Genomic DNA, 27991 nt, shown 5'->3' with positions numbered 1-27991 from the left:
CGTGAGAAAGAACCAGAAATTTTGCTAGAATAAAGAATTTAATGAGAGCAAGAAAGTTACAGCGACAACACTTTTACGAGTCTTCGTGGTCACCAATATTAATAAATAATCTTAAAAAATTATATAACTGACCTTAAACATTTGGTGGTTAATATGAACATTTTTGTGCGTTGTTATAATTATTTCATTTTTAGCACTAACATTTTTTTATTACGTCGTAAATTTCGAATTTTATTTTAGTCTAAGCGATTATCTAAAATCTAAAGCCAGTCTGCGATTTATCAACTGATACAAAACAATGTAAAATTAAAGAACCATCAGCATCTGAAATCGTTAAATATTTTTAGAATCACATTTTAACTGATCTGCTGTCATTAAATGTAAATCAGAAAATATTTTCTATTTAAGTTAATATTATTGAAGTGATCTATCGAGATTATTAAACCAATCAATGTGATTTTTAATAGTTAGTAACTTTGGTCGTTGTTTTGTGAGTGTAGAAATAACCAGTTTTGTGTGAGTACTACATTAATATTTTATTATTATTGACTTATTTTCTTAAAAGAACTTGCAATTTTTGTTTTGTTTAGTCAGGCAACCATAAATACAACAAGAATTTAGTTTGAAATCAAAATTAAAAGCTCTTATAAACTGGGGCAGCGTGGTGTAGAACTTTTCGATTTTCTTTTCACTAAAATGTCAAATTCAGGATCCCATCAGCTATTTTAAGTTTTGATCGGTAGACACATATAATAAAATCTCGATGAACTTCACACCTGAATTTTCCCGACTGCACACAAGTCGTATTTTTAAGAATAAACCTGAAAATTATTCTTAACTTTAAAAATAAAGATATTTTAATAAATGCGAAAGTTAAACGGATCTATCGTAATGCTATAGTAAATCAACCAAGCAATTGCAAACTTCGCCGATTATTTTGCAGTAACGTTTATTATCTTGAATTTTACTTTAACCATAGCAACAAATTTTATCGTCAATACGATGGCAAAAATGATAATGACCTCGTTAAAAGTCGATTTTATTACGACGAAACAAAGTTACTGTTTAAAATCCAGCTTGAAATCCTGAAATTTCCTTAAATTTATTAGTTGAACTAAACAAAATTCGTTTCAGAAAAATTGCATGTAAAATCCAATTTCAGTGACTTTATGTGCCATTGTTCTTAATTTTTTTCGAAATGTAATTACCAGAAAATTGTAGCGTCAAGTTCACACTAATTTCATGTTTAACTACTTGAATTCTTCAAGACTCATCTTGTAAATGTTGTAAACTATAATTAATATTTTTCTCACATATCACAATGAATTATCATTAATACCACAGATTTTTTATGTTTAATTTCGACTTAAACAGTATTTGATACACAGTCTGCAAAGAAAAATTAAATTCTTCTCTAAATATTTTTAAAGTGAAAGCTTTAGGTAGATAACAGTTTTGTTGTGAGCCAAAGTTTGCAGCATCAAAGTTTATGTACCCTTTTTTTTAATGTAATCTAATCCATATCTTGCAAATTTGCCAGTGATAGTACAAATACGAGACTAGCCAGTATCCAATTAACAGATCTAACGGTATTTTCGTATTTGTCACATAATGAGTCAATTAGAGCATCGTAAATAAAATTAGCACCTTTTTGAAGAAAATTTTGATTTTATGTATTGTAAACATGGATACGTGAAGGTTACTGGGGCGAAAAGCTTTTTAATGGTGGGGGATGTCCACAATTTCCTTCTATAACAGAGCGCATAACTATCGAGAAGTACTAAGATTCAAACAGTGACTGACGTCACTATCTATTATCTAGCAATTTTCAAGAGTGCCTACGTATACCTGGGACATTTCGCTTATAACTTTGTACTTACCAACACCAAACCCAGTGTGTGAATGCTGGTTGAGTTTTTTTATTAGTGTCGCACGTGCTCGTTTGTAAAACTGGATATTCCTAGCAATTTTTCGTAAGTTATTTTTGTACCTTTTCACTAAACATTTAAAAGTTTATTTTATAATCAAAAATAACAGATACATAGTGACAGAAAAATTATTCAAAAAGCGTTTGTTTGCTATATAAAATAAATTTAATTGGAATTTTACAATACAAACACTGACAATAACTTAAAAATATAATCTATTGCAATAACACAAATTTGAAATTTAGGTCCTGTGATTTTTTTGTGGAATTCTGATAAAAGGTATTTGGTTGGAATTCTACTTCATGAACTTTTCTTTTTATAGGTGTAAATAACCTTACCGAAATTCACCAATTATTTTCAATATTCAAAATTTTCATATCAGCCTTGGGTTTCATGATAAGATAACTAACAATTGAAAAAACCTCTTGGATATTGACTTTCTAATAAACGGATTATTTTCAGGATATGCGACATACATAAATTTATCTCGTCCGGTAAACACAAAAGACTCTTCTCTTTTCATATCGATGTAATTCCAATTCCATTAAATTATTTAAATTTTACAGTTAACTTAATCGAGCAACCTATACAGGGATTCGCAGTTGAACTTGATCTGAAAATTAGCTAGTTCAAGGCTGACTTTAGATATCGATCAATAACACCATGTTCAAATTTTGGCACAGCTATATAACAATTTACATTATTTTAATGAAAATGAGAGGTCAGATATAAATTATAAATTACTTCCTCGAATCATGACATGAAATATGTTTACAATGTAATTTTTTTCATTCAATTATTTTTTTTGTGGTCGATAAATTGATGAACATTCTTGATTTTTCAGCACTGATAAGAACCGCTGTCATTGTAACAAAATATTTCAAATCCACGACGAATTGGAAATGTTGCCTAAGCTTTGTGAGAAATATGATATCAATAATGAAGTGATAAAAAAAGAAAAGCTCAATCAAACAAAATGAAGTGACACCCACGTCCTCATTGCGACACAGCAATGATTACACTTATAAATTAGTTCAAAAAAATAATTACTACTAGTAAGGCTCCTTCAGTACACAACACGTTTTTACAGATATTAACCCGTTTTTAAAAGTACCTCTTTTAAAATTTTTAAAAAGTTAAAATTATAAGGAATCTACCCTGTTTTTCTGTTGGGTCACTTCAGCACACAGATGAATACGATTTTGACCAAACAAATTTACCTTTTAAAAAGCAAATATTTCAAGGATTGTGACTTATTTTCAAGACTTTTTCCTGTTGGACTCCTTGAGAACACAACACTTTTTAAGGGTTTTTACCTTTTTTTAAAAGTCAAATTTTATGAAATTTTTCGAAAGCGGGTTTTAAAAATTAAAACTTTATGACGTGATTTATTCTAGAAAACTTTAATGTAATAACCGTTTGGATATTAATCCTTTTCGTTGTTAATAATGAATCAGTTGGAAACTACAATTAAATAATAATTGGAAAATAAACAAAAGTTTTGCTATAAAAATCATTATTATTTATTATATACAAACAATAAGTTAAAGTTCAATTTCGCTCATAAACAAGTTCAACATTTTTCAATTTGTTTTAAACTTCGTTTTTTACAAGAGCTGATATTTTTTCGCAGATAATAGCGCGTCTTCATTGACCCGATTCACTTTTTCGATTTCTGCGACGTGGGACGCTTTGGCAATTTTTTTTTATTTTTTTTTAAGAATCAGCTTGTAATAAAAACCATGTAACACACATATAATTTAAGGACAGACATGCGATAAACGTTTTTCACATATATTTCTATTTTGATATGAGACATAAAAACTGACGGACACTTGTATTTATCATGGAATTAACAGAACAAGTTAAAATAATATATCACTTCACACAAAAGGAGCCAAACTCATAGGGAGACCAGCACAAACAACTAGATCAACTAGATGAACACTGGACAGCGATTAGGTTGTGTTCTGCACGTCTGCTCTGAGTCTCTTGCCGACAGAATTTGCCATACTAATAACTGCATCTCGGGTTTTGTTGTGTAGCGAATGACTTCTTTTACTCATTTTCTTTTCAATTTCAAGCATAAAGAGGATATTTTTGTACGACCCATGTCAAGAGTTCATAGGTATCATAACTAGTTTGAATTAAGCAACTCGAAATGGCTTATAATTAATAATCTTTATCGTTTGGCACTGTCCGAATTTCCAACTTTTTGCTTGTGTAAATACTTTCTGTTATGAAATTAATAATGAAAGATGTCAAATATTTTTATATTTCTTATTTATTTCTTGAAATAATGTAATACCATTATTATCCAGACCAAAGATTAAATACAATTTGCTAAAATTTTGGAAAATGTTTATTTTTAAATAGACCTTAAAAACAGGGCAATATCCCTAAAGAAAGTGTTCTAAAAGGGCCTTACTAGTAGTATAATTTATTTTAAGAAATTCATCTGTATCTGAGAACAATTGTCGGAACAGGTACAGCTTTATTTGAGTTCAAACTCCTGATCTATAAGATAACAGATCAAGTTGAAGGTCTAAGTATAAAACATTTGATATAATTGCCTCTTTGATAATATCATAGTAAAATACCATGTTCGATTTTGTGTACGATTAAAGTTGGCGCCATTTCAAAGTTATCAGCAAGGTTTTGCTATATAAGGAATTTTTGGTTTAGGAATAACGCAAAATCCTATTGAGTTACAATTTAGAATACGTGCAAATTTTCTACAATTTTTACATTTTGTCAGTCAGTTTTGTTTCTAAAATAATTTGTCGTATTTATATAATGATATCAAATTGTATAATCCTGATGAAATGACAAAAATTCGTTTTATCAGCGCTAGACATGTGAAGTTGGTTATAAATCCATCAAAATCCCTTTTGTTGAAGTACTCAGTCTCTGACCCACGATTTATAACTTTCTCTGATAAAATTAAAAAATCTGTCTTCAACTTATGACTTGTTCTAAAATAATTATAAAAGTATCAAATTATAAATTGTTACACTTATGAATGGATAATTTTGAAACCATCGGAAAAATTTTCAGTGTAATTACTGAATTAAGTCAATAGTTTGTGATGTAAATGCATCACCGTGGTTAATAGCCAATAATTATTGGGAATTCATGTTTATTGATTAGAAATATATAAATCCATACAATAAACCCGATAGAGCTTGTGCACCATAAAAACTGTCTGTTTCACATTAATAAAGTCAGAATTAAATAACTTGTCATTCGCTGTTTATAGCATTGAAAATCATTATATTGCTATGATTTTATGATTGGTCGATAACGTATTTACTTCGAAATTATGTTGTTTTCTCTCATTATCCCACAATTTACATTGAAAATTAGTTGAAACTTTTCTACGGTCAGATCTAATAATATTTTTGTTGGTCACTTTAAATTTCAGTCGCTCGAGCTGGCGCCACTTAGAAACCAACCCTTCCGGGAATAAACAAAAGATTATGGTCAATTAAATGATCGACAATTAATCTTGTAAAAATCAGTTCCGGATGATAGTATGTAATAAAATAATCTTCTATGGAACCTAGTGATAACAAAGAATGAAAATATCTACACCGAAAAGACTCAAATATGACTCAATACTCAGAATTAACGAAAATTTGTTTTGAACTTAACGTCTAATAAAGATAACACTTGAAGGTTTCCTGTTGATTATTGCCCAATTGGAGATTTTTCTCATTTCAAAACTGGGAAATTGCGATTGCGTTTTTTCTTCTCTCTATCTAATTTGAGAGGTTTCATTGTACAGTACTATCTAAAGTGCCAATGAATAAAAAATCTATTATTAGATATGAATATGACATTTTCTAACTTGATGCGTGTCCAAGAATACATAAGATGTAGATTTAATCACTACTTAAAAGGAAGCGAAAACAAGATTTTATCAGAAACATTTTCTTGCAATTAAAGAGACATTATTTGGTACAAGTGGCAATAAGAAATAATCTTGTTAAAATAGATAATGACTTTATCATCGTCACCGATTCTGAAAGTACAGTTTAAAACCGATCTAATTTGGATTTGTTTAACTTTTGTTGTGATCACACTGGCGTAACGGTCTTGAAAAGAAAAAAGTTTTTTCTGCGCCAACCACAAGATGTTGTAAGCTGGTAAAAGTGGATTTTCTTTGGAAGTGTTGGGCAACAAAAGATTTGTGATTGATTTAGGTCGATTATTTTAAATTCTGTACTATCGATGCTATCTTAGAAATTTGATAGATTGACTTATCTTTTCTCTAAAGTACTACGTTTAATTTAGTTATCAACTTATCAATGACTACTTTGGCTGTAAATTACAATGTGAGGTGACTGGTCTTAGATGTGGTCTGCAAAAATCAATGCGAAGGTGAGATAAGTGTTGAATTCTTTGAATTTTCTAAATAACACGCTTGTTGAATTTTCTTATTAAATGTTTTTGTTGCATTGGAATAAACAGGAAAAAATTTCACACGAGTGTAAGAAAACAAATATTGTCGCAAATACCATTTATGCTTAAAATTTGGCGACAATACACACACGCATACATAAACACGTTTCATATTATTATTAACTTTATCTTGATTAAAAAAATTACATTTTTAATTACACATCTCTAACAATGTCGCTATAATTTTCTCGTATTTATTTCTCTTAGATTAAATCTTTTTGAATGGTCTTCAAGGACGCATTCACATCGAAAATTGGACGCATTTCAAAGAAGTGAAATTACGAGAGAGGTTTTGGACGGAATTCAACCCATTCTAACATCGATTCAAGTGAGTAAAATTTATTTAATTCATTAACACCAAAACAATTTCCTTAGTGGAAATGTTAATTTTACGACGCGTCGCTTTAATAAAAATGTAAAATAATTTAAAAAAATAATAAATATGGATATATGACTACATATTTTGAACAAACAAAATTTGAAAGATATGACAGTTATTGCTCATTCATGACTTTGTAGTAATGGTGGTACATTCGTCCCGTGAAGAAAATCTGGACTCTCAGATCTCAATATCTGAAACAGGCCCCGAAGTGCCTGAAAATCAGTTGACTGTTTCGACAATTCTCAGTCTCTCTTCAGACAATTCAAGTAACCAAGAGATGGAAACAGAAAAAGGTAACTTAAAGACTCCGCATCACGCAATCTTGACAAGGAATTCTAGATAAAGTTGAATCTCTATACAATGGCAAATCTTTGGAGTCAGTAAAATCTATCAACAGTGATGACCTGGAGAAACAAGCCGTAAATCTAGAACACGAACGTTGGTACAGCATCACCCTTCAAGTTTTCATTCCTTTTATGATTGCCGGCGTTGGAACCATCGGTGCAGGAATTGTCTTGGGCAACGTTGAAAACTATAAAGTGTTCCAAGAAGTCAAAGCACTTTACATTTTGGTACCTTCTATCATCGGATTAAAAGGAAATTTAGACACTTGCTTAGCCTCGCGGTTATCAACGCAGGCCAATCTCGGCAATATGGAATCAAAACGAGAATTGTTCAAAATGGTCGTCGGTAACATTGCGTTGGTCCAAGTAAGACACACGAGACAGAAAAGAGAGAAATTTTATTTTAAGATTTCCTTGTAGGTGCAAGCAATAGTGGCATCGTGTTTGGTGGCAATATTTGCTGTCGCAACCTCCGCTCTTGTCAACGGGGACTTTGATTGGAAGCACGCGCTGCTCTTGGCTGCTTCTGGAGTGCTGATAGCGACGATATCTTGTTTTGTTTTAGACTTCGTGTTAACTGCTGTGATATACATTGCCTATAAATTAAAATTAAATCCTGACAATGTAGCAAGCCCTCTCGCTGCGAGTATTGGAGACATCGTCTCTCTTCTAGTCTTGTCCTCATGGGCCAGTTTGCTATACTCGATTCATGGTAATGAATTACTCCAGCAAAAACGTGTTATAATTGTTTTTTACAGAAACACACATGTGGGTCATGATGGTCATCGTGGCGGTGTATATTCTGGTGATTTTACCATTTTGGATACTCATTGTTAGAAAAAATAAGTACACGAAAAAAATTCTGACCCACGGCTGGATTCCTGTTCTCAGCGCTCTCATTATTAGCGGGTAAGTTATAATTTTCTTAGCATGTTTCTAATGTGTGTATTTTGCCGCAAATTGCGAGTATTTATAAAGGAAGTATGCAATTTTGACTACGAGCGAATGCATTTACTAAGTTTATACAGCTATGATACGCGTGACAACACCAAAATGCTTGTCCAAATAAATCATTCCTTCCGTGGAACGGTTGTCATACTTAAAAAAAATAGATAAATATTCTACAATCGTAAAAACATTACCGCTCATTTATTTTTGTGACGAACATAAATACATGCAGGTTCTATTGAAAAATGTGCATTGTTAGGATTACAGCGATAACTCCTGGAAAGTTAAGTACGTCGTGAGACAAATTTCAACGAGCGGTATAATTTTAGGAAAATTGTGTCAATATCATTGTGATAATAACATTGAAAAAATTTCCTCTGCACTATTGACAAATGTCTTTGACAATGACCCGTAAACGTGCAACTACTCTTATTTTTGCAGGATGGGTGGTCTGGTGTTAGATTCCGCCGTGGATCAGTTCAGTGGATTTGTGGTCTTCCAGCCAATAATTAATGGTATTGGTGGTAATCTGGTATCTGTACAGTCGAGTCGTATATCAACCATGCTTCACAAGACTTCCTTGATGGGTGTGATTCCTCCTCATACCAAGCAATGGGTTTGGCCCTGGACAGCGCTAATGCATGGGGTATTGCCTGCAAGATCCGCAAGAATCTTGATTCTATTAATGATCCCGGGGCAAACAGTCTTCGTGTTTGTTGCCGATTTGATTTACAATGATGGTGTGTCTTGTGTTACACCAGCTTTTGCACTTACTTACATCGGTGTTAGCCTGTTACAAATTACACTATTGTTGTATACCGCTCATATTATTATTCATACAATGTGGAGGTTTAAAATAGACCCCGACAATTCGGCTGTGCCGTATTTAACAGCTTTGGGTGATTTACTAGGATCCAGTCTTCTACTTCTTGCTTTTATCTTCTTAAGAGAAATTCATCAGGAATACAGTCCTGTTGTCCAGGAAACCAACACTTAACACTAAATGAACACAACCAGTAGGTACTTAATTTTATGTGATGATAAGATTTTATACTTGATATTTAATTGTATATAAATAATGAGAATGTACAAATTGATAGTATTACATATCTTAAATTTACACTCAATGTGGATTTAAAAGTCGTGATTCTATTGCCAGTAATTTTATATTATTAAGACGTAACATCTATGTTAATAAATCTAAAGAAAAACCGGAAAATTTGTTTTTTTTTAAACCCTCTCTCCAGCTAGTGTAGGCAACCAACTATATAGAAAATCCAATTTTGCCTGGAAGTAAACACCGATTCCGAAATTTATTAGATTGTTTAACGTCCCCAATTATTGTTAATTTGTTCTTCTTTAAATTATTTTTTCTATTTAATCGTTAAATTTCCAAATATTCTGTCCAACTTGATAAAACACTTTTTCTAATTTAATTTAGAACTATTTTTTTTCCAAATACAATATTTGGATGCAACAAACCACGTTATCATTTATGATAAAAAATAAAAATCAATAACTTTGTTTAATGACTACAGTAAACAAGAGAGAAAAACACGAACTGTTTACAAAAATACAAAAACAAGATAAAAACGTTGTTCAAACTTAAAACTCAAGGTAATAGGCGCATATTGTTTTATAAAAAAATTGTAATAGGTCAGTCGAATAATTTTTGACCAGTCATGTTCAACCAACCTAAAGCGAATAAACCCAACAACTTTAAAATAATCTCACAACTCCTATACTTAAAATAGATAAAAACGATGTATTAGATCATATATCTACTGATAAAAGAACTGTTATCTAGATATCAATTATTAGTTATCTGATTGTCTGATTTTTCTAAGATACTAAAAATGACCAAAGATTAGGGAGGAGACGAATATAATAAAATTTAATTAAACCAAGGAAATACTCAGTGTTCTGTATTTATGTAGAAGCCAAATAAATATAACAAGGAAATTCTCGTATAGATGGCAGGGTAGTATTCAAAGAAGTATTATATGCTGAAAACATTCAGACAGTATGGAGTGAGTCAGTTTGGTGGCAGTGACGGGTGTTTGTTGCATGTCCCAGAAAGACAGCTGATAGTTGTTGGTTTATTAAAATTTAAAAATAAAAATTACCCCCAACTAACGACACTAAAAACGGTGCAATGTGCAATGACTGCAACAAAATCGTACTATGGACAATATAATCACAAAAAGGCCTCAATCAGACCGCTGTCATGTAATAAATAATCGAATAAAACACAAAATTATAAATAAATTAAATAATGACAGGAAAACTGAAGATATAGGTCAACAACTTAAGTGAGTATGAGAAAAAGTAATTTTTACTGTATTGATTCCGACTGCCTAAACATATCAAAATATTGACTATTTAATTATTTAAGATCTCACTTTTTGTTTTCACTTAAATACCGGTTTTTGCACTTTCTATAGCCGCATAACATGATTTTCAAAAGCTCACGTAATAAAAAATAACCAAATTCAATTTCAAGATGTGTATATAAGCATCTTCCGGTTTTTTATTGTTATTTTAATTCGGAACAATTATCATTCTAAACGGTACCAGTAGTAAAATTTAAACGTGCCGGATCACAATACCGACCAAAATACAGAATGACAATTTCTAAGCCAACATGATTAGACTTCAAATTACATTATTCCTATGTGTCTTTGAATAATTTAATTAAGCTGTCAGTACAATTTTTAGCAACAGTCATTGTAAAATTTTTCATAGATATGCGTGAGTGCTGCTGGCATGTATGTTTCATTTAAGTCAAGGTTTCGACTATTACAATGGCATTCTGTGATAAAAAAACTATCAATGTTCACATGTTTTGAAAACCCTGTAGTTACAGAACGAAATATGCTATAAAAAATTGTAATAAATTTTAGTAAAATCATGCGGCAGAAAAATTGTAATTTTCAACATATCTGTGCCAAGAATAAGTTACATAATTTATCAGATTCTTCACTTTCTCCGCATGTAAGTTAATATCGATAATTTTTCTAAACATGCTTGGAAATATCAAGTACAAGAACAAGTGTGGAATCTAAAAATAAATTTCAACTTTATGCCAATTCTTTGTATTTTAAGAAATTACACTGCCTTAAAACTGAATCACCCATTACTGAATTAATTAGAACACGCATTGATAAACATCCGAATTTACCTCTTATCAGTCATTTTTCCAACATTTAATTAGTATTCTATTTTACTTAACCGAACTGTGGTTTCATATCGAGAATCTCGTTTTTGCTTTCACTCATAATAACGAAAATTAAACACTTTTCTACAGTGTCGTCACCACGTTTCTACCTGTCAGATTTTTTCCAAGCCCTGAAATTTAAAGAAAAATTTACGGTAGTGGTTGAATATATTATTTGCAATCTATTCAAATATTCAGGCTGAAATAAGTCACGACAACGATTTAAATCTCGCCATGAAAAGGTTAAAAAATGTCAATTTAAAGAGCACTTTTAGATTGGGGGTTATTTTAGTCCTGTTATTAAAATATTGGATGTTTAATTTGTCTCAAATGGTTGATTCGTGCTCTATTGATTGTGGGACCGAAATTATTATTTATGTCTGAGACGTTTTAGGCAAATGATTTAGTTTTTTCATATGAAAATAACTAAAACATGATAGAAAGTAACACACAATGTTTGTAGTCTAGTAAGCACCCAAACAAATCTAAAATTTAGAGATTTCTGGCACCATTTATTTTAATCTCAACATGCGCCAATAAATTGAAAATATTGTTTGGTTGAACCAATAAGTTTCATGTGCTTGTAATGGAACTGTATGTTCGTACTGACTAATAAATTGTACTTTAGTACTTTAATCTTCACATTTATCCTTTCTTCTTCCAATATTTCAAATTTTAAACTATACTGATTTTAAGAAATTTGCTCTTCCTTTTCTACAAAGTAGTTCTTCGTTTCCACGATCTTCTCATCATTTCACATTAAGTAATAAAAAAACAGGTTTTTCTCGTTTTGTTCATTTCAATTTTTCTTGTTAATCGTAATTTGTCACGGTCACTTCGCTTGATTATGTATATTGATTGCGGTTATTTATAATTTATAATTTACGAATCAACGATTACTGTAAAGGCAAAACAAGTAGTGGAAGTACATATATCTTAGATAGGCATTTGATGTAACTGCCAGTTTCCTTAATTTATTTCTGTCGTGTGGAAATCTTACGGTATTCGTTCATTTATATGAGCTGGTGGAAGCTTATCATTATGTAGACGTTGATATTGATTACGTTTTTGCACCGGTCGTTGCTCTACACTCAAAATTAAAAACTACACAAATTTTATTTGCTTACCTTACCAAGCAAATAAAATTTTTACTCTTTAGTAGTGTAAACTCCAGAAAATGAGAGAATTCAAAACGTGAAGATGAGAATTCGTTCAAAATGTCAGGGCTTCACGACTCCACCGACCATAAAGAAAATTAATACGAATAGAAATATATCCTTGACCTCGATGCAACGTCATAACTGCATGCAAAATTTCCGAATACTTTCCCGATTTAAAATATTTTACCAATTTCTGTCTAATAAATAACTAACTTATATTATAAAATACGACAGACTGTATAAATCTTAAATTATAAAATGATGGCACACGTTTGTTGGAATTTTCCGACCCATTGGAGTAGATATTGTTGTCCCTTTAATAAACATTTTAAGATAAGCGTACAGGGACGGCTGTCGTATGCAGTTTGTTTCAACTAGCAGACTTTTCACGTGGGATTTGTGGAAATTGGTGAATGTTTCATTTCATAAAAAGGTTTTGTCTTTCAACTGAGTCTTTTTAACTTCAGGTATTTGTATTTCTGCTTTTGGGAGTTGCAGATGTAAACCTGAAACGGAATTTAGAGAATATCATACTAAAGATTTGTCTCATTTCGTCAAGTATTTTAAAATCCTAGTAGTAAAAATTGTTAAAATATTTAAATATTTGCAGTGCTGCTTAACAATAGTTTCCTTATCAGTAAGGATTTGAAGAGGCAAAAACAATGATTATGATAAAAGAGCGAAAAGAAATTTACTGTTCCAATAAAGCTCTCGACTCGTCGCTCTGCTGAAATTTCAGAATTAATTAAAAACAATTTCCAGTTCTTACTCTAATATGAAGGCATTAAAAGAGCTTTAATCATGTCATGATAAGGCCCCCATTCACATTTCCAAAGTTACAAAGAACCGAAAAGAATATAAAGTGGATTTTTATTACTACTACAATTGTTTGTTTAATAAAATATTGGAGCGAAATACACCATTAAAGTATTACCAAGGGAAGTGTTGAATGAATATTTAATAAATTACTTGAAATCAATACATACATACATATGTTTCCTGCATCGAATTTGACGGTTTTTGAATTAAACATAAGACAATAACGTTGAACTTGTCACTGCGAGTTTTAAAAAAAGTTACATAATGATGAGAAAGTTGCAACAATTAAACGGAAAAATTGACATTCCTGATACACGCGAGAACTTTCCCTGGGAGAAGCTCGCATTATTCAGTTTTTTCGCTGACAGATTATTTGCCTTCAGTTCAATCCTGCCAGCGACACCGTTGGAAAATCATAACTCTTGTGAAATGAAAATCTCTCAATTAAGTTTACTCTTCGCTGATATTCGTCTGCGGACCATCTATAGGGAAATTTAAATTTTTATTATATTCGCAAACATTCTGGTGATTTTTATGAAGAAATCGGTTCTGTTAGTGAGCGGATGAAAGATTTTTAAATGTTAAGAGTAACAAAATCGATCAATCATATCTCACCTACGTAATTCCTTGCATAAATAAAGCGGAGATCAAAGTATCTGCCCAATTTGCAACTCCTAAAGATGAATATTCGCAAATTGAAAATTATGGTAATTATCGCATGTGAAAATCAATATTTAAATGGCTGGTGAAAACGTTAATAGAGCACCTTTGAGTTGCTAAAAAAAATGTTTGTTTCATGTGTACTAGTGACATAATTTTAAAATCCCGTTTAGAAACAACATAGGACTTGCCAATTCCACTCATAAATATGCATGTAATGTGTATAAATATTTAAGCCAGATAAAAGTATGTCATTTTTGTCATAAAATATTTAGTAACGCTCCCGCATTTTGATTAATACTTTAGATATTAAGTGGACATTATTAGACGTATTATCACAGCGACACTGACCTAGCGTTTTATCTTTAAATACAGTATATTTAAGTGATTATATTTAAAATGAAATGATAAATAACAAAAGCGGCGAAAACAGTAAAAGTTTTAGTTGTTTTCTTGAGGTAAATTGACCGAATATAAACGTGGAAGCAATTACGAACGTCTTTTACAACGTACTATAAAAAATGAAAGTGGGTATTATGGAAATGTATGAAAGTAAAAGTTGGAAAAGGGAAGTTTACCTATTGATTGTACCCTTGTTACATTATTAATGAAATTGAAGATAAATTAATCGCTTCAAGTATAAGTCTCCTGTATCGATTCCTTTTATTTTTAGTCGTTTTTACAAAGGAACGTGGCAGAGAATAAATAATTGAAGTTAGAGGTCACTTGTTGACTTTTATTAATAACGCATCCAGAATACCATTCATCAATTTAAACTTATTCAAGGCGGGCGTTAGTTACAGATTCTAATAACAGCTGTGGTTGCAAAGATCAATATAAAAATTAACTTTATAACAAAATTTTATTGCACTGCTCCCATTATCCATGTTTTTCCTACTGCTTTGAAATTGTGTGCACTTACAACATTACATGCAAACGCGATTGTGTCGGTTGATTGCATAATTCTGTTGTAAAGTAACATTTCATGTCTTATTATCGTATATTGTTAACCACAAGGAAAACATCAATGTGGCTTTTTCTATTCATCGCAATTATTGTTAGTTTTTTTAGCGGTTTTAATATGGAAATCACCGAATGCTTTCCGCCAGTGGTTTTCCGCTGATTACGAACATCAAACGATAATTTGTTAGACCGGCACTGCAGTTTATTAACCAGACATAAACAAAACATTTTGTATTTTTCACTATTGCTGCCTACCTTTCATATGTTAAATAAAACAGGCACGCGAGGAGATCCGGTATTTTTGAACAAAATAAATTTGATACGGTTGATGCTGTACCTAAATATGGACACGCATAATTGAAAATGTGGCATTAGAGAGTTTAACTGTTCTTTCGCAATAATTTTAAAATCTCTAATTTGAGATGATAACACTGTGCTGCGTTGACAGTTTTTAATATCTGTGCAAAGTTATTATTTTCAACGACTTTCCAAAAAATCGCTGAATCTGTGTTAAACTAAATAGGGGCATTTGTGTTCCCATTAAAATATATAAATATGCTGAACTTACGTATGTACATATTTAACGACATTGTTTGACGCAATGAAAAGTCCCTCATTTTTTGATAAGATTCAGTGAATGTTATTATCCCATTAAAAGTTTTTGCATTTGCGCCAGGCATTAACTAATCCACTAAAGCAACCCTTAAATTTTAGCGCTAATTAGAATGTGTAGTGCGGTGTAAATCACGCGGTGGCGGGTACAGTCTAACGATTTCTTAATACACCCAGTTTATTTTTATTTTCTCCCACTTTAGAGAAACGTATAATTTTTCTTGTAAGATATATGTAAACTTAGCTAAATTATAAAGTAAAATCTTGAGTTTAAAAATTTCCCTGCAAAGTGAGTGCGAAACGAAACATGAAAAGACACTCGATCCTAATACACCTGCAGATTGAGTGGTTGTGTCGCTAACGACATAAATCGATTACGGTTGCGTAATTGAGATGCTAAACTCTTGGAAAACACAGTAAAGATATTAAAAATAAAACCGCAAACTGGCAATTTAAATCAAAAATTTTCTAAGCTAAAACCAGTTACTTGGACGGTCGATACTGGCACTGGTGGTGATTAAACGGGACCAAGACGCCAAATTAGATTAAAACCACGGCTAAACTTGTTAGATGGCGATGGCGGCTCTCAAATCTGTTTACACCCTCCAAGTTTTTAGCAAAAATTCGGTTTGGAGGGCGCTGTTATTGATATAAATCAAGAAAGCAAAAGTTGGGGGATTCGCTATTAAGTTTCTGTGCAAAATATTTTTTTCAACCGAAAACCACACGTCTCGCTAATTAATAGGCAAGAAAATCGATACTAGAATTTTGAGAAACTCCCCTAATCCCACACCACATGCTAAGTAACAAGCACATTCATAAACAGAACTTTCGAAGTAATGAGTTTAAAATTAACCACCATTTATTGAAAATCGCAAGAGACATTGGCTTTGAACAGTCCAACTTTTCATTACAACTGCAAATACAAGTACGCCGCCTCTAATTTTTAAAATAATTTGGTGGTCCTTTTAAAAAACCTATCACTACTGTTTCGAGCTTGGGCGTTTTTATCTGCAGCGATTGCGGTTAAACATAATTTGACAACGGAATTAAATTTGAACGTTAAGCCACATCCAGAAATTTAAGCTAATGTTGCACTGCATTCTGTCGACCGTATTACAAAATTAATCACTTCGTTAACCAATACGGGGAATTATATGTGATGGGAGTATCAGTGATGCGAATCGTATAACTTGTATGATTAATTACAGGATGATGAAAATTTACTATACGACCCGGTATACATCTAGTCGTGATTTAATAATTATATATAAATATATAGTGCCATAATCCTAGAGTATTAAAACCCAGATGTATCCAAAATATTTCTGGCAAAGTTCTTATTTGACAAGTCATATTTCACGATGGTCATAAATATTTTCACGGTTTTGGAAATCCTCCAATTTTGTTGACTAGAAATTCCACGACCTCTTTAATGAAATAAAGTAGTAAGAATGGTGCATACAGGGAATGGGGCCCTTGAACAAAGTATCATTTCGGGATGAATTTGCAGTTTTCTCGACTCCTTGAACCGGTCGCATTTAAACACGTCCTTAAATTAGTTCAACTGAATTGTTAAAAAATCAATGAAAAAATTAAAACAAAGTCAACGAAGCGACGTGCTTGAACACTTCTTCATTTCTGTTTCTTTCTGATTTTGGATTGCATCCAATTTTTCCTCGTGTTTCAAGTAGGTGCATATCGGTTTTAGTCAGGACAGCACGTCTAAACTTGCTTTGGAGAATTGTTCGGACAGTTTAAATAAAATTATTGATTTTGACACTAATTTTCAAGAATGACATCCACAAATTTAATTGCAACTACGCTCGATTTTTCAACTACTAATTACATTAACGGATATTGTTCACACGAGGCGTAGGCGGCACTGCCTCTCATGAATGAAAGTGAACAGTAAAACAGCGTTAATTAATATATTTGTTTGTTCTTTTTTTTTCAGGGTTTTGTAGAGTTGGCATGCAATACCATGAGCAGCGGGCGTGGCCTAATAGGGCGTCGCCGAGGAGGAAATACATGGCTTCGAACGGGACTAATAATTTTCATAATAATTTTTATATCTCTTCAGATAAATTTTTTAAGTTACCGCGGTTCAAACGATTCAAATTCAGAGTTAAACGATTCGAACGCTGCCATTCTTAGTATGGTACCGGCGGTTCTTCACAAGTTCCTAACTCCAAGGCCTAGAAATATGACTAACAATTTGGGCTTCAATGGCACCGCGGGAGCTAACATGGCCTACAACAAGATGACACTCAATATATCGGATATTAAACGAAATATCGCACAATACAATCTACAACAGACCGTCTACAACGAAGACATTTTTGGTCCTTTACAGAACGACTCCGTAGTCATAGTTATACAGGTACTCTATGCCTTTAGCTCTGTAGTTTTAGATCGCTCAAAAAGCAATGATTAGAAAATATGAATGTGTCTCTGCACGTTTACGTTAATTTCACTTCTACGACCTTAGCAGGTGTACCGCGCATTATTTAAATGACCCTCCATTATTGTGCAAATATTTATTCTGGGTAATTAACAAATATTTGGTACTACCTACTTTTGCTTTTGTTGGCGTCCGGTCTAAATAATTAGTTGGTAATAGAAGAAGGGCTAATATTTATGTGGCTCATTTCGCGGACCAAAACGGCGCTGCTAGTTCATTTTTTTCAATCATGAGGTTTACTTTTTGTGCTCAATACTGTTGTCACAGCAACGCGAGATTATGTTCGTTAAATACCCAATGAAAGTAATTTACTGAAACCTGATGGAAATCGGGGTCAGTTTTCTGTGGTAGTTGTATTAAATTTGAATCGTGCATATTGCACATGCATGGAGAGCTAATTTTCCAATTTTAACCTTGTAGAAAACCGCACAAAGATATACAACAACATAGTTCTTGGTAGCTTCAAAGTCGTAAAATGTATTATTCATCGAGCGATAATGAAATTGTTGTTACCAAAACTCGTGAAAGGTAATTTCGTCTCATTTCCAAGTAAATTCCGCTCAGTGATGAATCTTTAATACTCCTACCTATTTATTATTAAAGGAGAGTTATTTACAATTTTCCACTAATTTTCCAGATTCACGATCGCATAACTTATCTCCGGCATCTCATTGTGAGTTTGGCTCAAGCTCGTGGCATTTCCCAAGCCCTGCTCGTATTTTCCCATGATTATTACGACGAAGAAATAAACAACTTAGTACAAAGCGTCGATTTTTGTAAAGTCATACAGATATTTTATCCATACTCAATACAAACACATCCTCATGAATTTCCTGGCGAAGATCCAAACGACTGTCCCAGAGATATTAAACGAGAACAGTAAGTATACAGAAAGTGGTATTTTGGCACCCTAAGATGACTATTTCCGATCAGGGCTTTAATAAAAAAATGCAACAACGCTTTATATCCGGACCTATATGGACATTACCGTGAAGCAAAGTTCACCCAAACCAAGCATCATTGGTGGTGGAAAGCCAACCGGGTATTCAACCAACTAGAAATTACAAGAAACCACACCGGGTTAGTGGTGTTCCTAGAGGAAGATCATTATGTAGCTGAGGATTTTATTTATATTTTGAAACTGATGGAGAAGACGTGTAAGGAGTCTTGCAAGCACTGCAACATTCTTTCATTGGGGACTTACTTAAAAACGTTCAATTACTACGGAGATGCTAAGAAGGTAACGAACATTCAGTGTTAACACCCAAATGTGATTCAACAATGCTGCTTAAGCTGCAACTAAGATGTTTTGTGTTTTATGTGATTAATGTCGTTAACACATATTGTAAATACGTTGTAAAATTGCAGAAAGAGGCTTTGCGAGCTATCAAGCAACAATCTATTATTAGTGCAGGTCAAGTTCATCCCTCCTGGACATTTCAAGTGCTGCCCTCACTCTATCAACACTCACAGAAGGTAGCTTCGCTTGCCTTCATGTCGCTCTGTGTGTGTGTGATAAGATACAAACCACATCTCCACGATGTAATTTGTATCAGAGCTTTTTCTAGCATGCAAAAGAGTACAGTCCCCACTTATTACAAATAGTTAGCATGATTTACACTTGTGATGTACGCTCATTGTTGCGTACATTGGTAATGACACGTCTTGAATGATGTATCTATAGTTACTATTATTTTAAGGTGGAAATAACACCTTGGATTAGCAGTAAACACAACATGGGAATGGCGTTCAACCGTTCTACGTGGATGGACATCATTGGATGTGCTGATTATTTCTGCAAATATGATGATTATAACTGGGACTGGTCTTTGCAACATATTTCTCAAAACTGCTTGAAACATAAATTCCATGCGATGGTGGTTCGAGGTCCAAGAGTCTTCCATATTGGAGAATGGTAAAGTTTCTTCAAATCGCTACAATAAACTTACAGTTTTTTCCAGTGGTGTGCATCACAAGAAAAACAATTGTGAGTCAACGGCTGTAATCTCAAAAGTCCAACAAGTGTTGAACACGGCTAAAAGACATTTGTATCCAAACTATTTAACTTTAACGTATACAACATTACTGAAGAAAACCAAACTAAGAAAGGGTAATGGCGGATGGGGTGATCGAAGAGACCATAAGTTATGTATGAGTATGACGCTTAGGTAGTTAAGTTTTGTTACGTTTATTTAGTACGTAAAATTCAATTTTGTTAAAATATTTCGAGAGCCAGGGGACTGATGCATTGTTTTAAAAGGGGTGCTTTAGTTTTTTAATGTTGCATTGTTTGATCAGTCAAAGAAATGTTATATTTTTATAACGATTTTGTTAAATTTATTTTAGTCAGCATTTTATATCTAGTCTCGATAAGTTATTGTTGTGTTGTGAAAATACAATTTCCTTGATTTTTTTCAGCTTTCTTGCACAAATCTCCAGACGATTGATATTTTTATAGCACAACAATGTGTATATGTATATATGTATATGTAGATGTGTCCATTTTGTTGCGATGTTTTCGTTCTTCCTATTGTCCATGTTTAGGAATCTCTTGCCACTTTTTTTACCTTACACTACATTTATCAGTAAAATGCTCAACTACTATAAGTTTGTACTCATGAGGAATAGGAAGAATCATATAAATCTAGTCAATAATGTTTCTATAGAACACACAGAGCCGGACCAATTTGTTTCATGTCGTGGCTTAAAATTTATTTCAATATTCCATAATAATGTTGCAAATTGAGTTCAGTGTTCAGGAAATGTAACTTCTGTAGCAAATAAACAATAGTCAGTTAAACTTTTAGAACTGTTAAATTAGTTTAATTTTTTATTACATTTACCTTTTTACACAAAGGAAAAATTAATGATTGCTTTCTGCATGGATAGCTCTCAATGAATCAATTAACTCTACAATAAACTTGAACTGATTGACAATTCTTAATGAGAATTGTTTTTTTTTTCTATTAATGAATATTTTGTGAGGTAACCGCATTACTCAAGGTTAAGTAAATTCATGAAGCAAATCATTTTTTCTTGGTTTTTACGTCAGATCTTATTAAGAATATGATTTAGGTAATCACCAGTAACATACTTATACAGTCCAGAGGCATAAAATAAGTGATATACAGGGTGGGTCAAAGAAAACGAAAGATAGGTTTCGGACATTGCATTTTTTTGAAAGAGCTATCACAAAGCTTTACGGTAATACTGCATTTATTTCATTTCAACTCGCAATTAAAAAAAACTAGTCCCTGTCTCAGCGTTTTAGAAAAAATATATGGGTAAGTGCCTCAAAACGCCTCTGTTTCGTTTTCGTTGGCCCACCCTGTATTTAGAGATACATACTTATAAAACACTGAAGCTTATCAGTATTTCTTCATCATAAGAGTAACAAATAGTACTTTATGTAACAAGTTTAATAAATATGTCCTGTATAGACACGAATTTATGAACATGTTACAGACTATACTTAGTCTCCCCCACTAACCTTGTTAGTTGGTCAGCAACAACTTACATCTTGCCTCTGCACCTGCATTTTTCAATTCAATGCTTCATTTAACACAATACACTCACAAAAACACAAAAATTTACAAAACAAAACTGTCAATTAGTCAATGTAATATGCAGCAACTTCAGGTTGTAACTAAAAACATCGGAGCTAATTTCAGCCCATAAATTGACTGTTTAGTCACTTTAATTTAGTAACTGTATCTAAAACTAAACTTTTCATCATAAAATGATATTTTAAAATAGTGTTTTCGACATAGGGAGCGAAAACAAACATTAAAACCTAAAACAAAACAATGGGAATTTCAATCAGGGGTGTCCACGTCATTACAAGTTTTTATTCCAATTGACGCGTTTATATTTTTTCATTGCTTTCATAATTGAATCCTGATGCCAAAATCTTGACTCAAAAAGCATTTCGAAGGCATCCCATTTGAAAAATATTTTTTTCTTTTCCTAACTTCAATTTTGGATACCCCTCCTTTACTCTAATTGGCCAGGTACGCCGCGAAGTTAGAGTAGAAATGTCAAAGGTTCGAAGTGATGTGTTTTGTGGTTAAGTGAAAATTTTCAAATTATTCGCAAATATGTTAACGCTGGTATGTTAAAAATTGATTAACTATCATCCATGGATTGTTTTCTAAAACTTTGCCTATCTCGCTTGATGAAAAATCGCAAGTTTAGTCTAAAGTTCATAATTTGCCGAGATGAACCACGCGCCTGCGTCTGTGTTAATATTTATAGAAAACACTTTTTGTAAGTTTCAATGAATGAATTTGTGCAAACGAGCTACTTAATGTCATGTCTGAACTCATGGTGTACTCAATTTCATGTTTGTAGAAATTGTTTGCAACTCCAAAAAATGCTTTTGTCAAAAACAAAATGTCAGTACTGTGTATGAAGAAAATTTATTAGAACTCAAAGATAACGACAGAAATCTGACAGACAACAATCAGTCTATACTTAACCTCCCAACTGTTTATACAAAAGAGGGACATAGTCGTCCCATTGCGCTTGGTAAAGGTTACCAGAAACCGGCTGTCCTAAGTTGTATTTAGTAGCAAATTTTCTGATTGAGAAGCAACCACGACCATCACCAGAACTACAAAATTTCGATTAAAATTGATATATCGATTCTATGCTAATCATACTTATTAGGTAGACGTTTCTCGTCGAAATTAATTTTTCCACTCTGCTTGTATACCAAAAAAACGTAACGATGGAGTCCAGTACCTTCTGGGGGACCTGAGCCTACATATTCAGAAAGAACTTCTCCCTGATCAACATTTACACCAGGAATATTTCCAACCAACCAATGGTGCCACTCGCGGAATTTGGGCTCTTGGCGGCTGGGAGCATCAGGATCTGCAATAAAAAATATTAGTCCATTGACTTGTCTTTTCATTATATCCTCAATTTTACCAGTCATGCACAAGGTGTACAACGCATTTTTGTCGGCATTCCATTTTACAGTCGGTGTGTCTTTGACTTGGGTTGGTGTTAATTGGTTACCAAGGTCAACAATGGCACCACTAGGATAGGTCACCTAAGATGGTACATCGAATTACCGGAATTAGAGCTTTTGACTGTTACCTCTGTCACATCCTCGGGTGCTACATCCACCACATCGGGTACAACGCAGTGTTTTTCCATGTTCTTGGCTATAGAAGAGAAAAAACGACTTGAAAATACCGGTCTTCTAAGTGCAAACATTTCACTGAAAAATTTGTGTTTACGGTAAGCTGAGGAGCAAAAATTGTGAATAAAATTGACCCAGTGTCTGAATTTCAGGATGTTAAACCTTTACCTTCTTTAAACTCACCAATTTATGAATACAATTTTACAACACACTGATCAGATTATGACGGAAAGTCAACATGGGTGACCCTGTTTTTCTAGTGACATCTGTAGGTCAAACTTTACTTTAGGTTCAACTGGATGACAGCGACCTACCCGCTTTAACTAGTTTCTCTTTTGTTCACGACCACACATGGCGCTGTATATTCAACTATTTTTTTTTTAATTACCCAATTTGTGGGACGTTTTTAATTTGTGATTAACCAATTATTATGTAAAATATCAACGTAATTTTACGATTTTTCATAACAATATTTATTAAGATCAAAAATTACTGAGCAAAATAACATTCTGTTGGTCCAAAAAAGTTCCATTTTTGCCGTGAAATGTTTTTTTTGTTATTTATAATTATCGATTTGAGCGCCAAAATTTTTTTTGCAGGTCACTTTTTACTTAAATGCCCCTAGTCTGCCTTTTCATCACTAGATGTCGCAGCGTAACGTAAAAATCGAAATTAAGTAATTTGCATGAATGTAACGAACGCTCATTCAAATTCTTCATACTTCTCGTTAAATAAAAAACCAGAATTCGATAGAACAAAAATGTATTCATAAGTTAAAAAATATACAGATCTATAAGATTAAGTATCACTGTTAAAATCTATAGTGCAACCGTTGGGAAAGCATCAGTCTGTCCAGAAGGTGAACAAATCACATTTCATTAAATAAAGGTCCCATCGGTTGCAATCGAACACATTTTGATATGCAAAATGATACAATACTGACACTTAGACTACATATACTAACTAATAAATGAACATAAAAATCTGCAAACAAACACCAGCACAAACAGCGAAAAAGCATATGAACTGGTAAAGGAATGCAACATCACATCATTATTGCTGTTCAAATTGCACATAAAATTAAAATTTAAAAATGGATCGGGAAATCCGTTGAAGTCGACTGACAAAAATTAACAAAAAGAAACTTTGGTGGTTTAGCATTGCAAAAACAGAGCTCATTGTAGGAATGTGGAGCAAGCTACGTAGGTACTTTCTTATATACAGGTAGTTTTATACAGTAAGAAGACTAAGTCTTCCAATAAATGCTAATATAGCATGTTAGTTTGTACATATCATTTTGGCAAAACAGATTTGACCATACACGCACACGTATCATTTTTGTACTATGTCACAAATTTTGGCACTGGAATAAATTTACTTTCTCTCCAACCGCTTAAGACTACCGCGCCTTCGGGAGTCGGCATCCCAAGTTTTCGACTGAACCCTAAAGTATCGGAGTTCATTTTCATGCTCAGGATGTAACATTTCTGTGTAGGCAACTGGCACGCATAAATCGGAAAACTGCTCGAAGAAATTCTTATAACCGCCTTCCAGCAAGTAAACTTCAGGGTAGTGTAAAGACGGATACGCATCTCGGTTCAGTTGTCGGTCCTGTTCTCTCAGATACCGATACCTGAATAATAAAAAAAATTAGAACCGGGTAAACAAAACGCTTTTTAAAAACTTACAAAGTCGGTCCGCGTTCGCTCGAAAATTCACAGTGGAAGATCAAAATATTCCTTTTGTTCTCTTGAGTCGAAGCATCCACACCGTTTAGAAGTTGCATACATTGATCCTTGGTGTAAATATTAATGGCACCTTCGATATGACCACCGTTGAATTCATAAGGATATCGGCAATCGATCACTTTGAAAGAAGCGACATTTCCGTTAAAATCGCCCCTCATTAGTTTCGCCAAAGTCGTTGGAGTAATCGACTTCAAATCTTGGTGGCGACCTGGAGTCAGCGGCAAACAGAAAGTCTTGCTAAAATCTCCAATAAGATCTGGCTCCACAGAAGATCTCTGAACGGCACACATAATACTTTCTTCAGTCGCAGAAACCGCCCGCTGTAAGACAGGTCTGGACCCCGAGAGAATCGAACGAATTTGATTTCCATCAAACAGTTTTTGTTTTTTGGTCGTTGTAGGGCTTTCGAATTCCTGTGGGGGCTCTGGCCGCTTGAACGGGCGCGACTCCGGCACTGGTTTGAATAGGCAAGATTTTTCTCTAGTAACAATAGAGGCAGCTTTTTCATGTTGAAAAGACAGCGCTCGACGGAACAACGGTCTAATCACCAAATCCTTTGGTGAAGTGGTGATAGCATTTTCTCTTCTATTTTGAACGGCAATCGGCCCGTTGATAAGTTTGTTAAAACCTTGGGGTAAGTTGTCCTCGAGCGGTTCAATATCGGAGAAGTCTTCGAAGAAGTCATCCTCCATGGAACCGACAGATTCAAATGAGTTCCGAGAGGGTGAAGCGTACGACGAGAATTTTCCACCATCGCCGTGATAATTTGTATGGTAGCCGGAATCAAGAGAATTAGGATCATGGTCTTCGAGCGGTCGACGAGTTATTATGTTGTGATTGCAATGATTAGGTGAAGTTCCAGAACAAATCGGTGGCAGAGGACTTGAATTACCGTAAAACGATAAATCCTCATTTTTCGCAGGGCTAAGAGGCATGTTTTCTTTATCCGCGATGAGACTTTGCGCCCTAATCGACCTGAAACCAAAGAAAACCATCAGAGATGGGCGGGATTTGACCGTGTTTCAGTTAATCGCAAAAACCGCGGGTTTTTTCCCTCCGTTATTGATAGCAAAATGTCTTAGAGTGTCCTTGCTAAATTTTGTCACCCAAAACAAGAATCGCTTTTGTATGATTTAAATCTGTTGATCGATTACTAATTAAGGGTTGATCATCCCTAAAGATTGAACAGTCATTAGTGGCAGGCGGGAAATCAAAGATAAAACTGACATCAGCGAACGTTACAGATTTTTTGACCGTTAATTTGATTCCGCGAAATCACATGATTTCCGAGGGATGATTCGCGGGAAAAGCTCAGCATCGAGCGCGGGAGTAAAGAGACAAAGGACTCAATTGTTCTTCAAGTTATAATTTACCTGGGAGGACATTGGCATGTATCACAAGAATCAGTGCTTATTGATTCCCACATGGCGAAATATTGCGAAGAAATGTTATCCTTAAAATTGTTTTTACACCAACACAAAACTAGCACACAAGGAGGACGAGATCCGTCCACTCACAACACACAAACTAAACTTGAGACCGAACGTAGCCTTCGTCGACTTTATTCTACGACTCCGCTGTCCCCCACGACGTACACTTTGAGGTGGTGGGGGTTACACCCTACACTAGGGTAGGGCAAGGGCGCCAAAACCACATCAAGGGAGGGAATGGGAAATGGAAATTAAAAAAAATCTTTCCTCATTTTTGGAAACATAAGGACATTTTCTCAACACCCTAGCAGAAAAATTCGTAATAATAACAATCGTTTTTTTAATAAGCGACATCTCACCACTGAAGTTTTTTTTAAATTATGGCGCTTAATTTAAATATCCGAAAAACAAAAAAAATCTCAAACCCTGAGAAACTATCCTGGTAACTACCTGAAGTAATGTTGAAAGCTGAACCGCACCGTAGGTGTGCATTCTCTCTTGCCTCTTGTAGAAAAGAAATTTCCGAAATTTCTTAGTCACCAACCATTTAACAACTGTGAAATGTAAATTTTTGGTTCTAATCCTTGTAGGATTGACTTGGTAACCAAACATATGACTAACAATTTCGTTTCTTTTGGGTAGATATTCTTTTAATTGTAAAGCACGAAAAGATGGGGTTGGTGTGCCAACCATGGGACCAATTTTGCCGCCACACCATAAAAGCCGTTAAGCAAAAGTCGATTTTTTCACAATGTTGTTATCTGATAAGATAACATTAGTTTTAGCCTTTAATTATCATAATTCTCCTTTCCAGACCCAAGAAGCTTAAGATAAGTGTACAGTAACCGCCCTCCTTTAAGGACTTCTGGGAACACTTATTAGGGAAAGCCATGTGGTTCGAAATCTCACACCCACGCAAGGGGATGAAATAAGGTATGATATATATTAAGCATTTAAAATTTGTATTAACAAATTACCCTTAAAAATTGCGATTTGTATTAAAATTTGACATGGGTGATCTGAATTATAAATATGATAGTGCCACAATTTACTCGTAACTGAAAAAGTTACAGTTGAGAAATCTCTGAGAAGTATGTAAATCTCTACGTCGGAGACTAATTATTTGGGGTAAGTCGAAGGGATGACCTAAGTAAACAGGTACACTAGTGGGAATATTGGCAATTTGCCGACAAAAGTGAATTTCCCTGTCTGTAGCCAGTTGCCTCAGAATTTCGTACAATGATCCAATTGTTGCGACAGTTCCCATGTCACTTACAGGGAGCGCATTATTCTCACGCGAATAATCCTTCTCTGATCTCTTCCTATCAGAAAACGTGCATATAACTGAACTTTGATAACACCATCAGATTTCAGAATTGTCTTCTCTGCAACATTACTGCTGCAAATTCAACACATTCTACTCTTATCTCAAGAAACATGTAACGACTAATATCTCATTGAGCATAACACCACCTAAAAATATCCTGGTCACTGCCCTCGTCATGGGCATTTTCGTAGGAGTACCATGACAAAATCGCAGAAAGTTGATTGTTATTGATAACTCTTTTATTTATGATGTTTACGCGTTGTGAAAAAAAATAGACGACATGCGCTCTCAATTTCTTTGGGATTAAGATTAGTTCAGTTAGACAAAACTAAAGAAGATGCGATTTGTAAACAACGTATTATCATTTACCATTCAT

At 33.6% G+C, this 27991-nt stretch overlaps 4 protein-coding genes across 10 annotated transcripts; 2 read left to right on the top strand and 2 right to left on the bottom strand.

The window, feature by feature from the left end:
- The first annotated feature begins 1597 nt into the window (after nucleotides 1-1597).
- LOC148167460 (solute carrier family 41 member 3-like) lies at nucleotides 1598-9275 on the top strand. The gene is made up of 7 exons (XM_088047861.1): nucleotides 1598-1973; nucleotides 6600-6720; nucleotides 6912-7067; nucleotides 7114-7484; nucleotides 7539-7830; nucleotides 7877-8027; nucleotides 8508-9275. Exons 3-7 carry the CDS (start codon nucleotides 6914-6916, stop codon nucleotides 9061-9063), a joined length of 1524 nt encoding a protein of 507 aa, XP_087903987.1. The 5' UTR covers nucleotides 1598-1973; nucleotides 6600-6720; nucleotides 6912-6913; the 3' UTR covers nucleotides 9064-9275.
- Nucleotides 9276-10086: 811 nt separating this feature from the next.
- Nucleotides 10087-20770, top strand: Mgat2 (alpha-1,6-mannosyl-glycoprotein 2-beta-N-acetylglucosaminyltransferase). Of its 2 annotated transcripts, XM_088047237.1 has the most exons (7): nucleotides 10087-10378; nucleotides 17455-17880; nucleotides 18599-18840; nucleotides 18895-19201; nucleotides 19330-19437; nucleotides 19662-19876; nucleotides 19923-20770. In XM_088047237.1, exons 2-7 carry the CDS (start codon nucleotides 17482-17484, stop codon nucleotides 20131-20133), a joined length of 1482 nt encoding a protein of 493 aa, XP_087903363.1. In that variant the 5' UTR covers nucleotides 10087-10378; nucleotides 17455-17481; the 3' UTR covers nucleotides 20134-20770. The 2 variants fall into 2 exon arrangements, with proteins under 2 accessions (XP_087903363.1, XP_087903364.1); XM_088047238.1 differs by lacking the exon at nucleotides 19330-19437.
- Nucleotides 20771-22363: 1593 nt separating this feature from the next.
- LOC148167458 (protein D3-like) lies at nucleotides 22364-23401 on the bottom strand. Of its 6 annotated transcripts, none has more exons than XM_088047244.1 (5): nucleotides 23294-23401; nucleotides 23065-23132; nucleotides 22894-23017; nucleotides 22623-22836; nucleotides 22364-22573 (listed from the first exon to the last, which is right to left on the bottom strand). In XM_088047244.1, the coding sequence occupies exons 2-5, from the start codon at nucleotides 23122-23124 to the stop codon at nucleotides 22435-22437; spliced, it is 537 nt and encodes a 178-aa protein (XP_087903370.1). In that variant the 5' UTR covers nucleotides 23125-23132; nucleotides 23294-23401; the 3' UTR covers nucleotides 22364-22434. The 6 variants fall into 6 exon arrangements, with proteins under 6 accessions (XP_087903370.1, XP_087903369.1, XP_087903365.1 ...); XM_088047243.1 differs by having other exon boundaries at nucleotides 23065-23188; nucleotides 23294-23399; XM_088047239.1 differs by having other exon boundaries at nucleotides 23065-23213; nucleotides 23279-23390.
- A 454-nt stretch (nucleotides 23402-23855) lies between these two features.
- LOC148167457 (M-phase inducer phosphatase-like) lies at nucleotides 23856-26428 on the bottom strand. The gene is made up of 3 exons (XM_088048025.1): nucleotides 26232-26428; nucleotides 24799-25833; nucleotides 23856-24743 (listed from the first exon to the last, which is right to left on the bottom strand). Exons 1-3 carry the CDS (start codon nucleotides 26282-26284, stop codon nucleotides 24485-24487), a joined length of 1347 nt encoding a protein of 448 aa, XP_087904151.1. The 5' UTR covers nucleotides 26285-26428; the 3' UTR covers nucleotides 23856-24484.
- Between the last annotated feature and the right edge of the window lie 1563 nt (nucleotides 26429-27991).

The sequence above is a fragment of the Gnatocerus cornutus genome, chromosome 10 (genome assembly GCF_029298725.1).
Source record: "Gnatocerus cornutus isolate USDA-ARS CGAHR chromosome 10, icGnaCorn1.1, whole genome shotgun sequence".
In the NCBI taxonomy this organism is placed as follows: Eukaryota; Metazoa; Arthropoda; class Insecta; order Coleoptera; family Tenebrionidae; genus Gnatocerus; species Gnatocerus cornutus.
The sequence above is the reverse complement of the archived record's forward strand: the minus strand, read 5'-3'. Positions and strand labels throughout refer to the sequence as shown.